The 14,923-nt window shown below is 43.1% G+C and overlaps 1 protein-coding gene across 2 annotated transcripts; it reads left to right on the top strand.

Moving 5' to 3' along the window:
* Positions 1-328: 328 nt before the first annotated feature.
* Positions 329-5,024, top strand: LG05H7orf25 (linkage group 05 C7orf25 homolog). 2 transcript variants are annotated; one of them, XM_073630544.1, is made up of 2 exons: positions 329-615; positions 3,267-5,024. In XM_073630544.1, exon 2 carries the CDS (start codon positions 3,283-3,285, stop codon positions 4,546-4,548), a length of 1,266 nt encoding a protein of 421 aa, XP_073486645.1. In that variant the 5' UTR covers positions 329-615; positions 3,267-3,282; the 3' UTR covers positions 4,549-5,024. The 2 variants fall into 2 exon arrangements, with proteins under 2 accessions (XP_073486645.1, XP_073486644.1); XM_073630543.1 differs by having other exon boundaries at positions 340-512.
* The last annotated feature ends 9,899 nt before the right edge of the window (positions 5,025-14,923 follow it).

The following is a 14,923-nucleotide window of genomic DNA, read 5'->3' as shown; positions in this document are numbered from 1 at the left end:
ACTTTAAACACAGAAAAAGAAATCATGAGAAAGAGGTTTGGAACACAGAAACAGAGATTATGAAAAGAAGGCTTGGAAGACGGAAATAGAGATAATGAGAAGGAGGCTTGGAACACAGAACCAGAAATAATGAGAAGGAGGCTTGGAATGCAGAAGCAGAGATAATGAGAAAGAGGCTTGGAACACAGAAGCAGAAATAATGAGAAGGAGGCTTGGAATGCAGAAGCAGAGATAATGAGAAAGAGGCTTGGAACACAGAAGCAGAAATAATGAGAAGGAGGCTTGGAATGCAGAAGCAGAGATAATGTGAAGGAGGCTTGGAACTCAGAAGCAAAGATAATGAGAAGGAGGTTTGGAACTCAGAAGCAGAGATAATGAGAAGGAGGTTTGGAACTCAGAAGCAGAGATAATGAGAAGGAGGTTTGGAATGCAGCAGCAGGAAGGAGTGAATTGCAAACATCACGGAGTATCCTGTCAGTCAGTGACTGTGAGACGTAGACTTGATGATTAAGGTACTGTTCCAAAGATCTACTATAAATGAAATTGACGGAAGAAACTGACAACTACTGAAGTGAAATGTCATCTAGATGAGGGGTCAAGAGCCATATGCTATAAGCAAGTAAACTATTTTTTATGTGTGGGGTTAGATTGTAAACTAAAGAGCATTAGTAAGCGTTGTATTTTACAAACCACTAAAGATGTAACTTTTATTGACACATTGGAAAACTGTGTGCAGAGTTTAGGGAACTCCTAGCACCAACAGATTGTAATTTACTGAGAAGTAAATTGGCTATTTTTTAAATGCAATCAGGCACTTCACCCGTAGCCAAATATGTTGCTGGGTTAAGGGATACTCCAGTAATTTTCATGCATTCCACTTGCCACATATGAGCAGAAAATTATTGCCCAAAGCAAGCTTACACAGAGACGCTCATATTATTGTGACAAAGTGCAGGTTGAAAAGTACTACAAGTCACAGAATACATTGCAGCAGTGCATACGCAGTTAGTGGAAGTTAGGTCAGCTGGTATACTTATTTCCAGTTTGTTGGAGATGGAGATGAGCTTAACCACCTCCAGTCTGGGCGAATTCTGATAAATCTCACATATATGTAAAAATCAGCATTTTTTTTCTTTTTTTTGCTAGAAAATTACTTAGAACCCCCAAACATTATATATTTAAGCAGAGGCACTGGCAAATAAAATGGTTGTCGTTGTAACTGTTATGTCGCACAATATTTGCACGGAGGTTTATCAAACGCAAGTTTTCAGGAAAAAATACACTTTAGTCCCGGTTCACATTGATGCGATTTGACATGTCAATGGCACTGTCCTATTTGGTGCGATGCCGCACCGATTTTCAAAAGTAGTTTCTGTACTACTTTTGGTGATTTCTGGATGCGATTTCCATTTACATCTGTGCAGAAACCCGCATAGATGTCTCTAAAATCGTCCCTGAAATTGGGACTGACATGCAGGAATGAAATCACGTGAGTTCAGCTGAATTCACATGATTTCATTCCCTCACTTAGTGTGAACCTAGGCTAAAGTGGAACTTTAGTCAGAAATTTAAGTTCTGCAATGTGTGGCGCTATCACCGTTTACATATGCATGTGGGACCTACCTGCACATTCCCATTTGCGCAAGAACACAGGGCGCTTTACATTTTTTACACTTTTTTTTTTTTTTTTTTCCTTAATTTATTTTTTTTAAATCAACTTTTTTGCTATCACAAGAGATGAACGACATCTCTTATGATAGGTGACAGGTTGTCTTTAAGGAGAGATCTGGGGTCTGTTAGACTTCAGATCTCTCCTCTGGCCTCCAAGGCATTTGGTCACACCAAGATCGGTTAGATCAGATGCTATACAAGTCGATAACTGTTGACAAACAAACCAATATCCTTGTCACTTCTGGTTTCTTACATTACAGAGGGGAGGTGGGTATAGATGTACCTTCCTTCCTTCTCCTCCCCTTGGAACATAGTGGCAGTACCAGACCCCCCGATTGCTTGGAAGAGCACGGTAAAGGTGGTGGTTGGCAGCAGGTGGGGGTCCTCTTCCACGGCTTGTAAAAGTGATCCAGCAGCTGTATAGCCACTCAGATCTCTTTTACGGCCAGATGGAAAGTGCTTAAAGAGTAACTTCACCCTGACTCCCTAAAATACATTTCTCTCCAATTCTTTCATGTAGGGCAAAGAAATATTTGCATGTAAATCTGCAGTGAGGATCTTCTGAGTCTAGTCTACTGAGGGTCTAGTCTGGGGAAGTGCCACAAACACCCTGCAACCAAAACAAACAAAAAGGCTGATGCACCTCCTGTACAGTGCACCATTTAGCAATGCTCCCTGAACAGCGTTATTAGATTACAGTGCAGGGGGTGTTTCAGACCCATATACTCTATATGAGAGCAGGAGTCTGACATTTTCAAGCTTTGTGTACAAAACAAGTCTTGTGAAAGAATATGTGTACTGTGTACACCAGCTACTTGTTACAGGCACTATATGAAACTTGGATTTTATCAGAAGATGAGATTTGGCATGTCTATGTTAGGTTTTGAGCAGAGGATGAAGCATTCGTTATCCAAAGCTGGGAACATAGAGGATGCCCAAGAAGCCCAGAGAAGAAGAGAAAAGAGCATTATCAAAGAGAAGAAAAGGTGTCACTCACCAACCCAGTGCATTAGTATTTAGATGAGTGTGGCCTCAGCCAACGCCGCTCCAGCTAGGCCCCCCTGACATGTTCTGCTCCACTTACGGGGCTTGGTCACAGAGGTGAGGGGGACAAAACATGTCAGGGGAGCATGGCTGGAGCGGCGCTGGCTGGGGCCACATTCATCTACTGTACATATTAATGCACTGGGTTGGTGAGCGGTGCCTTTTCTTCTTTGATAATGCTCTTACACCTTTAATTGGTGCACTGACACCAGCTCCCTTCACTGCAACCGGTGGGGAGATCTCTGTCTCAGCTTAGAGCGCCACTGCAAGTTTAGTTTGAATTACAAGGAGAGAAAAGGGCATATGCCTGTGCAGAGAGAAGGAAGTTCCAGCATATATGTCTGTGAAGTAGCATCTAGTGTGTGTGTTTGTTTTTTTTTTAATTATTTAGTTTTTTTTTTTTGTAAAGTCGATGCTTAAATACTACTGTACAAAGATTGCAGTGGTGACACCCAGCTGACCAGACTTTGGGAAGCATTTCATTATGCAAGAAATCATTATTTTTTTCTAATTTCTTATGCTAAAAATCTGTTTAATCTTTTTATTTTTAGGGATAATGCTGCCAGCATGTCTGTCCATTCATTGCTTTATGACCGCATTGTAATTGCCAAAGAATTAATAAAGAGAGCTGAAGCCCTCTCTAAGTCTCGAGCCGGAGGAGTTGAAGGTGGAGCAAAACTATGCAGCAAGTTAAGAGCTGAGCTGAAGTTCTTGCAAAAAGTGGAAGTTGGAAAAGTGGCCATTAAGGAGTCTCACTTGAAAAGCACCAACCTCACTCATCTACAAGCCATTCTTGAGTCTGCTGAGAGTCTAGAGGATGTGGTCAGTGTACTCCATGTCTTTAGTTACAAAGACCAGTTTGGTGAAAAGCAAACCATTGTAGTGGATGTAGTAGCTAATGATGGCCACACATGGGTTAAAGCAGTTGGAAGAAAGGCTGAAGCCCTGCATAATATATGGCTTGGCCGTGGTCAGTATGGTGACAAAAGCATTATTGAACAAGCAGAGGATTACCTACAAGCTAGTCACCAGCAACCTGTACAGTATAGCAGTCCCCACATCATATTTGCTTTTTATAATGGTATTTCCTGTCCTATGGCTGAAAAGCTAAAGCAGATGGGAATCTCAGTACGTGGTGATATAGTAGCTGTTAATGCCTTTGATGAAACTGTACAAGAAGAGACTTTAAGTGGTAGCGAATCTGATGATGATGCTACAGGGCTTTTACGTGGCGGTATAGTAGATAGGGAAAATATAGTGGCCAGTGTGGCTTTTCCTAGGGAGGTCAAAGTTGAAGTCTGCAAGCGAGTGAACTTGGATATCACTACGTTGATCACCTATGTGTCTGCACTTAGTCATGGGGGTTGCTACTTGGTTTTTAAAGAGAAGGTACTAACAGAACAGGCAGCTCAGGAACGAAAGGAGAAGGTGTTGCCAATGCTGAATTCTTTCATGGAGGAAAAAGAACTATTTGCATGTGAGTCTGCAGTGAGGGACTTCCAGGCTATATTGAAAACCTTGGGAGGACCAAAAGAAAGGGAGCGAGCCACATCGCTTATTAAAAGAATTACTGTGGTACCTGACCAGCCTTCGGAACGTGCCTTAAAACTCGAAGTCAGCTCCAAAATAAACCTACGTTCAGTCTCCATATTTGGCACTGGGGACAACTTGAAAGCAATCACAATGACTGCTAACAGTGGCTTTGTAAGAGCAGCAAATAATCAAGGTGTTAAATTTAGTGTTTTTATACACCAGCCTAGAGCACTAACTGAAAGCAAAGAATCTTCTGCTACTCCTGTACCAAAGCAGCCTGTGTCTCCTGATCGGCTATGACCTAAACAGGTGCTGATTTCTCCAAATTTTCTTCAGGTGTTATTTGTTCTGTCACACAGAGGAAAAATGATGCCACGTTTTGCTTTATGAAAGAAATGTCTATAAAATTCCTGGATAAATAAAGGCATGTATTTGAATTTTGTTTTTTTGTGTGTAAAATGGAAGCCGTTATTTGAAGAGAACTAGAGAGGCTGCCTTAGCTGTCCTCCTTAACCACCTGAGCTTCGGAGGGTTTTACTCCCTTCATCACCAAGCCATTTTTTGCTACTTTAACTGGTAATTGGGTGGTCATGCACCCAAACAAAATTTGTATAATCTTTTTTCACACAAATAGAGCTTTCTTTTGATTATCACTGGGTTTTTTATTTCTTATTATAGAAACAGAAAAAGACAGAAAATTTTGGAAAAACATTTTTTTTTTTAACTTTCTTCTGTAAAAAAAAAATCTAATTTCTTAATAAATGTTGGCCAAAATGTGTTCTGCTACATGTCTTTGGTAAAGAAAAAAAAAAATCCCAATAAGTGTATATTGATTGGTTCGCGTAAAAGTTATAGTGTCTACAAACTATGGTGGGTGTGTGTGGGTGTGTGTGTGTGTGTGTGTAATATATAATAAATAAATAAATAATATATATATATATATATATACATACACACACAGATCTATACAGTGGGGACGGAAAGTATTCAGACCCCCTTAAATTTTTCACTCTTTGTTATACTGCAGCAATTTGCTAAAATCATTTAAGTTCATTTTTTTCCCTCATTAATGTACACACAGCACCCCATATTGACAGAAAAACATAGAATTGTTGAAATTTTTGCAGATTTATTAAAAAAGAAAAACTGAAATATCACATGGTCCTAAGTATTCAGACCCTTTGCTCAGTACTTAGTAGAAGCACCCTTTGATCTAATACAGCCATGAGTCTTTTTGGGAAAGATGCAACAAGTTTTTCACACCTGGATTTGGGGATCCTCTGCCATTCCTCCTTGCAGATCCTCTCCAGTTCTGTCAGGTTGGTTGGTAAACGTTGGTGGACAGACATTTTTAGGTCTCTCCAGAGATTCTCAATTGGGTTTAAGTCAGGGCTCTGGCTGGGCCATTCAAGAACAGTCACGGAGTTGTTGTGAAGCCACTCCTTCGTTATTTTAGCTGTGTGCTTAGGGTCATTGTCTGTGTGTGTGTGTGTTTTTTATATATATATATATATATATATATATATATATATATATATATATATAAAATGTATATGTGTGTGTATGTATATATATATATGTGTGTGTGTGTGTGTGTGTGTATGTGTGTAATAAAAATATATATATATATATATTGTTTTGGTTTTTTTAAATACTACTAATGGCGGTTATAATCGACTTATACAAGGACTGCGAAAGTGCAGTGGGAACTGCCTTGCTGCCACTGACATCACCAGTGACAATACGATGCACTGTACTAATGATACAGGCTAGGAAGGGGTTAACATCACGTGTAATAAAGGATTTAAATTTCAATGTTTTTATTGAAAGAATAACAAAGTACAGAATAGCCAGACACATAGGCAGATTAGTGTCAAGTTATCAAAACATTACATTCCAATACAGAAAAATAAAAGTATGTTCATAGTATTTATCCACCATCTATCGCAATAACAAAACATAAAGAGTGCGATTAAATATCCAAAAATGGATGGGATTTAACAATAGCCTTCCAGTCATGATCTGGATAACCCCAGTGTGAGGGGATGGTATAGACCCAGAGTCCTGGGAGGTCCCGCGTGTGATCTCTGGGACAGTCCCAAGGCTCATGGTCGTGGGAGGCCTCATATGAGATCATCTGTATTGTGTATGATGTTTCTGGAGAAAGGAAGAAAAAAAACCAAAACAAAACAAATAGAAAGAGAAAAGAGGAAAGGAAGAAACGAGAGAGAAAGTGAGGTGGGGACGGAGAGGGTCGTCCTGGGGTTCGCTATGGGGTTGAAATGTAGTCAATCCATGGGTCCCATATCTTATTAAATTTCTTGACTTTATTACAAAAAATATGAGTGAGTTTATCGTTGATCATAATCCAATTGAGTTTATTTTTAACCTGGTCAAGAGGGATTATCGACTGTTTCCAGTGTCTTGCGATGGTAATTCTTGCTGCCAGTAATATATAATCAATTTTTCAGATTTTTTTGGGTGTTTCCTCAGGCAATTTGTGAAAGAGGGAGGCTTCAGGAGATCTGCGAATGTTTATCCCCGTCATTGTATTGACTAAGTTGAAAATTCAAATCCAAAATCTAGTTACGAGGGGGCATTGCCACCAGTTATGGTGCATCGCCCCAACTGACAGCATCGTTGGAAACAGTTTGGTGACTTGGAAGGATGCATCTTAGTTACTCTAGTGGGTACCAGATACCAATGTAGGAGCGTTTTATAGTTAGCCTCTATAAGAGTAGTAATAATGGAGATCTTGGATAACTGATAAGCAATATCTTGCCACTCAGTAAGATCAAAAGTTAGATTCAAATCTCTTTCCCACTGGTCCATATAAGCAAGTTTTGAATTTGGCTTGGTGAGGAAAGTATATATCGCAGAAATCCAACCCCTCTGGAAGCCTCTGGGCTAACATGTTAATTAGAATGTCGTAAGCGTAAGGGGGCCCACCACCTGGTTAAGTTTAGATCTGGCAAACAATGAAATTTGGTTGTATCGAAATATTTCGTTAGGGGGCATTAGAAACTTGTCTTTAAAATATTGTATAGTATGCAATTGATCCCCGTTCAGAAGATCTCTGATTTTCAGCAACCCTTTATTGAGCCACCACTGGAACACTAGCGGAGTTAGACCAGGTGGAAACTCCGGGTTACAGAAAATGGGAGCCAGTGGTGTATGAGAGGACAATAAAGGACTGCGGTTGCGTGTCCTATACCAAATTGCTAAAGAATGCTATAGGGTGGGGCATAGTATAGGTGGGCGTCGACGGCTAGGAAGCCACATTAAGGATCCTATAGCAAACGGATGACAAGCAAGTGCTTCTATGGAGACCCAAAGAGGGACTGAGCCGTTAGCTGTGATGTAAGCTAGCTGGGCTATCTGAGCTGATTGGTAACATGCCTGCAAATTGGGGAGACCAAGTCCCCCCATAGGTTTAGGTTTGTAAAGTGTTTGCTTTTATATCCGAGGTCTTTTATTACCCCATACGAACCGCAGAACCTCAGCCTATAGACGTTGTATGTCTCCCCTCGGGACTGTCACCGGTAAAGTTCTAAAGTAGTAAAGGAGTCTAGGTAGTAACATCATTTTTATTGAATTGACTCTGCCAAACCATGAAAGGGAATAGTCTGCCCAACAACGAAGATCCTCCTTGAGTCTTTTAAATAATGGGGGGTAATTTGCCCTATATATGGTGTCTATAGCGGTAATAAAGGATTTAAATGTGTGCCTAACAAGTGTTAATTTGTGTAATATGTGCTGTTTTATACTAAAGATCTCTTTTGTTTCTTTTGCCTGTAAACATCCCTTGTGACAGTAATAGGCAGTGACAGGTACTCTTTATGGTGGGATCTGCGGTCTATAAGACCCCAAATCCCTCCTTTGTACTTTGTACTGAATACTGTCATTTTTATCAAATTTGGCGCCTTTAAGGCCCCAGTAAACAGGACGTGATGTCATGCATCGCTTCCGGGTTACTAGATCCGAGACCCGATCAAAGTCAATGCCGGCTTTGTTCGGTTCTCCAGCCAGCGGACATGCTGGCGTGTAGCTTCAGCCTCCCGGTGGGATGGGAGAGCCTGAACGAGCCATGGAAGGGGGAGGATGTCCCCTCCCGTTGCTTGTAATAACAGCCGCATGCATCACCCATGTATAACCCCTTCAAGCCGAAGGCTGCATATTTGCATTACGTCAGGGGGTTAAATTTGTTCTGAAGGCAGAAGGTTCTTTATCTTAATGCATTTTATGCATTAAGATAACAAAAAAAAAAACCTTCAGTGTGCAGTCTTTCCCCTAATACTTACCTGAGCCCCATCTTGATCCAGCGATGTTGCACAAGAGCCTCGGCTGGCATTGGCTCCCGCTGCTAGCAATCAAACTCAGTGAGTCAATGAGGAGAGAGAAGGGTGTGGCTGCGCTGCAGCTCTCTGTCTGAATGGACACACAGAGCAGCGCCTTGGGTGCCCCCATAACAAGCTGCTTGTTGTGGGGGAAGGAGCCAGGAGCGCCAGCGGGGGACCCGAGAAGAGGAGGATCTGGGCTGCTTTGTGCAAAACCACTTCACAGGGCAGGTAAGTATGACATTGGTATTTTTAAACAAAAAAACCCCCAAGAAATCACTTAGAATTTCCTATCCTGACCAGAAGTGAACACAAATTGCAATAAAAACCTCACAGGCTGTAACATTTCTACTCTCTGTCCAAGATGGAAGAAAAGATTTTGGTCAAGCTGGGCTTTATCAAATCTTGATGAGACAATATAGTTTTCCAGTGTTCTTCAGTGTACTGCAAAAACCTTAGTTCTTTGTTAACCCTTATTAAAGTAACATCACCCTAGCTTGGTGATAGTTTGTGATACACTCCCCCAGGATACCAGGCATTCCCATAGGATTAGCACACCACTAGCCAGTGACCATATTTTGACAGTGATGTCACTACTATCTCTGCCCCTTTACTTATGTGGTCTGGTGATTTCAGGCCATGTATAGCAATGTGAAGGAGACTATGGTGATTGCTAGGGATGCAGCGGATGCCAGAGGAAGATGTCATATATAGAAATACTGCTTGTAATTATTGCTTGGGAACCGAAAGAGCAAAGGTTTGGGCAATGGGTCCAAACCATTGGTTCATCCCTGACGATAAAGATTGTGGGCAGAGGGATAGATTGTGTCCCCGCCATGCCAGTCCTCTGTCTGATGTGCTCCTGTCGCCTTCATTACAGGAGCGTGCATCACACATGAGGAGGGCTGACAAAGATCAGAGAACAAGATCTGGTAACTATATCTCTCCACCGCATCCCTGAGCTGCTCTGCTTATGGAGGGAAGCAGATGGGAGGTGGGGGGGGGAAATATCACCCCCAGCAAGGGGATGTAAATGTTGGCATACATGGGAAACTGACAGCTGGATACAGGAGACACTCTGCACTACTTGGTTGTGTTGATGAGCCAGATATATCTGGGTTGAGTTTGTGAGACTTTTGCCAAACTACTCCTAAGTTCGAATGTTAATCTGAGCTTAATTGAATTCAATGGGGGTCAGATCTTTTTAAATCAATTCTGACCTTTTTCAAGGCTAATATGCAAGGGATTTTAAGACAAATGGCATGGAGAGCTGGTCACTGCCCTGGGCTACATATATCAATGCAAAAATCAAATGCAAAGTTCCTTATGCCGCGTACACACGATCGGACTTTCTGGCATACTTGGTCCGGCAGACTTTCCGACGGACTTTGTCCGCCAGATGCGCCGGACTTAAAAACGGACGGACTTGCCCAAACACGATTGGACTTTCCGGCGGGCTAGGTCCGCCCGTCTTTCCGATGGACTTTTGCCGGAGTTACGGCGGACTTTCAGAATGAACGGACTTGCCCACACACGGACAAGTCCGTTCATTTTGAACGTGACTCAGGTACGACGGGTCTAGAAAAGGAAGTCAATCTTGCCGCTTTTATCGGCAAGATTGACACGTTGCAAGCCCCGTCGCGGGTCATACCAGGCCCTTAGGTTTGGTATGGATTATAAAGGGAAACCCCTATGCCGAAAAAATGGCGTGGGTCCCCCCTAAAATCCATACCAGACCCCGATCCGAGCACGCAGCCCGGCCAGTCAGGAAAGGGGGTGGGGACAAGCGAGCGCCCCCCCTCCTGAACCGTACCAGGCCGCGTGCCCTCATCATGGGGGGTGGGTGCTTTGGGGGAGGGGGCACCCTGCGGGGCCCCCCACCCCAAAGCACCTTGTCCCCATGTTGATGAGGACAAGGGCCTCTTCCCGACAACCCTGGCCGCTGGTTGTCGGGGTCTGCAGGCGGGGAGCTTATCGGAATTCGAGAGCCCCCTATAATAAGAGGGCCCCCAGATTCCGGCCCCCCACCCTATGTGAATGAGTATGGGGTACATGGTACCCCTACCCATTCACCTAGGGAAAAAGTGTCAATAATAAAACACACTAAACGGGTTTTTAAAATAATTTATTAAACAGCTCCGGGGGGGTCTTCCTCCGGCTTCGGGGGTCTTCTTCCGGTTTCGGGGGTCCCTCCGGTTCCTCTTCTCCCGGCGTCTGGTTGGTTCTTCTCCGCTCTCTCCGGCCTCTTCTCCGGGTGTTCCAGTTCTTCGGCCGGCTCCTCCGCTGTCTTCAGGCCGCTCTTTTGCCAGCGGAGGTCCGGACTTCTGGGCTTCTTGTCTTCTTCCCTCTTCTCCAGATGTTGACACGAAGCTCTCTCCGGCTGGACTGCTCTCTGGCGCTCGCTCGTCCCCACCCCCTTTCCTGACCAGCTGGGCTGTGTGCTCGGATTGGGGTCTGGTATGGATTTTAGGGGGGACACCACGCCGTTTTTTCGGCGAGGGGTTTCCCTTTATAATCCATACCAGACCTAAGGGCCTGGTATGCCCCGCGCTCGCCGCAATAGGAAAATTTGTTTTTCCTATTGCAGCGAGCGCGAAATGCAATACCCTGCCCTTGCGTCATATCTGGTCCGTTGGACCAGCATACAGACGAGCGGGCTTTCCGTCGGACCAGCAGGACGAGCGGACTTTCCGCCAGAAACTAAGTCCAACGGAAAGATTTAAAACATGTTTCAAATCTAGGTTCGGCTGGCTTTTGGGAAAAAGCCGGAGCCTACACACGGTCGGATTGTCCGCCGGACCAAGTATGCCGGAAAGTCCGCTCGTGTGTACGTGGCATTAGAGTAACGTGTTTAGGGAATGCCCTATACATAGTTACTATACCTAGTTAGGTTGAAACAAGACACAAGTTCTTTTAGTTAACCCAACAGAAAAAAAAGAAAACCTCCATATGCACAATTCTATACTCATGGTTGAGCTAGAGCAGCGTTTTCCAAACTGTGGCCGGGGGGGGGCAAATGCGGGCCCTTTGCTTGCTTTTATCTGGCCCTTGGGGGCACTACTTTAATCCACCAATATGAACAATGGGGCAATATTCCCCCACTGACACCAATGATGAGGCACAATTCCTCCCAGTGACACCAGAGATGGGGCACAATTCCTCTCAATAACACCAACAATGGGGCCCAATTATACCAATGATGGGGCACAATTCCTCCCAATGACACCAACGAACGATGGGGCACAATTCCTCCCACTGACACCAATGATGGGGCCGTATTTTCCCACTGACACCAACGATGAGGCATTGTTTATTCCCACTGACGTTGGGATATTTTCTAGTCTGGCCCCCGTAGGACAGTAAACTGGCCCTTTGTTTAGAAAGTTTGGAGACTCCTGATCTAGAGGAAGGCAAAAACCCCAATAAAGCATGATGCAAACTTGCCTGTGAAGAATCTCACCTGTAGGATGCGCAGGATGTATTGCAACAAAATTGACATTTTGTGAAAGAAAAAATATGTAGATGACATCTTACTGCTGACATGAGGACTCGGGAATCCTCCCCCCTCTTAAAATCTACACAAAACTATCAGTAGCCTCCCTGGCGGTATGATTTTGTCAGATTTTTGCGTCTCAAAGCGGTACAATTATTTTGCATAGAAATTTGGCATTTTATATTGTAGGCCTATAATTCTTAGCAATAACACACTTAAATCTGTCCACCAAGAGTCTAGTAGATATCCCGGGTATGATGAAGTTTGAAACACAAAATCATAAATTATAATATAATAAATAAATATAAATAATTATAAAAAATAATATGAATTTCCCCACCATTCACTATCGCTCAATTCTGCAAGTGTTCTAATTTACTATCGCTGTTTTCTAGCTGATCTAAAACCACTTTTGACGTAAAGGGACACTTTTTGGTTGCTATGGACAATCTCAAGTTTCCAGGCAGAAAGAACAGTCTATATCATATAAAACTGCATGCAGGGCATTGGACAAAGCACTGGGGACAAAAGGGATGTGAAATAATTTCATACAGTAATGTAATCTATAAGATTAGAGTGTACTGTATGTATTATGATTTTTCATTTTTTGAATTTGCCGCCGGGCTCCGCCCCGTGCGTCGCAACGCTCCGGCACAGAGAGGCTTCGGGTGGAGGACAGAGCCCACGGACACAGCGGGGGGACATCGCAGGATCCTGGGGATAAGGTAAGTACACTGCACCAGGATCCTGAGATGCAATCCGGAATGTGGCTCGGGGTTACCGCTAAGGTTGCTGAAATTTAACCCCCTGAGCCACACTCGGTAAAACCACCAGGGAGGTTAACGTATGGGTTACCCTAAACATCCATATAAAACCCTATGGATATTGAAGTGGGACCTGCACCAAAAAAAAAGAAAGAAAGTGAGGTTCCCGCTATATATCCATACAAGACCCTAGTCAAGGCAGGCCAGGAAGGGGAAGAGCAGCAAACATGCATCCCCATCTTCCCTGCTTCATACCAGTCCTAATGCCCTACCATGTTGATGGGTACAAGAGCCTCTTTCCTACATCCCTGACCCAGTGGAAGGGGAATGGGGGACTATCAGAATCTGGAAGCCTCCTTTAAGTAAAGAGGGTGCCCAGATGTTTGTGCCCTCACCTATGTGAATGACTATGCAATACAGCAAATTTCTGATCAAATTACACATTAGTTCGAACCTCCTACCTGGGAAGGTGGTATTTTTGCATGTGAACTGTGTTACTTCTGATCTCTGCACTGTGAATTACTTACCACTGACCTCTGAAGTCTGCGTTACTTGCTCCTGACCTCTGCTTTACTAACCTCTGAACTCTGCATTATTTACTCCTGACCCCAAACTCTGCTTTCCATACTACTTCTGAAATCTTCATTACTTACTCCTGACCCCTGAACTCTGCTTTAGAATCTACTAACCACTGAACTCTGTATTACAAACTACTGACATCTGAACTCTGCATTATAAGCTACTGACCACTGTATTACAAACTGCTGATGTTACACATGCATTGTTTGTTTATAAGGGAAGAAACTCTGTGCTTAGTTGTAACTGTGAGCAAGCTGCCAGCACTGTTGGATTTGTGATACCAAATCTACAATAGATATGTAAAAAAGAAGTGCATTGCTATATAAATAAATTGGGGCTCATGGTGCTGGTGGGGACCTACCCATTGCTGGGGATATAAGCTGGTCAGGCTGGCCAGCTGACCATTTCACATGAACCATTTACACAAGCAGGACAGCAGGCATGTCTCCAGCCACAGACCCACACACTTGGTAATTTAGTTTGATTCATATTCATCACAACATCTCTTTGGGTTCATTTTTATTTTTCACATTACACAGTCCACCATCCACTGTTGGTTTGGTTTTATTTTTATTTTTAGCGGGTATGTTTCTTGGTTGTAGTTTTTTTATTTTTTTTTATTAGTTCATACACTTCATTTCATTACATCAACACATTTATTTCACACGGTTTCATTTTCCTACCCTTGCAGAGCAGTGTGGACTGTTAAGCACACACCAGAATCACATGGTCGTGACATGGTCACTTGGTCTTCACCTAGCTGCTGTCTCTGGTCTGGATGGGATTCCTCACCTCAGCCCCGGGGGAGATGATCATCCTTGTCCCTCTTCTTCCCTTGGATTTAAGGTTGGGCGACACCATTTGGCCGTACTGTAAGTTACACACCTTTATTTTGAGAGATTGATCTCCGTTTAAAGGATATCCTATACTTATAGATATTACTGACTTTATTTCAGAGCATTTTTCTCCTGATGATTGGCATGGGCCATGAAACGTGCTTCGAGTTACACCGAATGTTTTACATTATATTGTGTCCTGTATTAGATTGACACCTTCTATGATGTGATTTGTTATTAAATAATTTTTATAAGTTAACTGAATAAGGTATGCATTCAGTGACTTGCCTCATATAAAGTCCCATTTTTTTCCTCCCTTTGTTGTATAAATAAATACAAATGTGTCCTAAAAATAATAGTCCTCTCAAAAAGGCCTCTCAAGTGTCCATATGAAGAAGTGGCCACATGAGCCACTAATACATGAATGCAAATAACAAAGTAAAAGTGCTTTCACAGTAAAAGCTCCGCTCGTTTTAGCTGAGCCTTAGCGCTGTTTAAGCGTCACTTTTCAGCCGCTAGCAGGGCGCTTTTAACTCCAAAAACGGGTTAAAAACTCCCGTTTTGCGACACTTCAAAAGTGTTTTTCAGGCACTTTGAAAGTGCTGCCCATTCATTCCAATGGGCAAGGTGTTTTGGGAGTGCTAAATACAGCGCTCCCAACCCGCC

The sequence above is a fragment of the Aquarana catesbeiana genome, linkage group LG05, assembly GCF_042186555.1.
Source record: "Aquarana catesbeiana isolate 2022-GZ linkage group LG05, ASM4218655v1, whole genome shotgun sequence".
In the NCBI taxonomy this organism is placed as follows: Eukaryota; Metazoa; Chordata; class Amphibia; order Anura; family Ranidae; genus Aquarana; species Aquarana catesbeiana.
The sequence above is the reverse complement of the archived record's forward strand: the minus strand, read 5'-3'. Positions and strand labels throughout refer to the sequence as shown.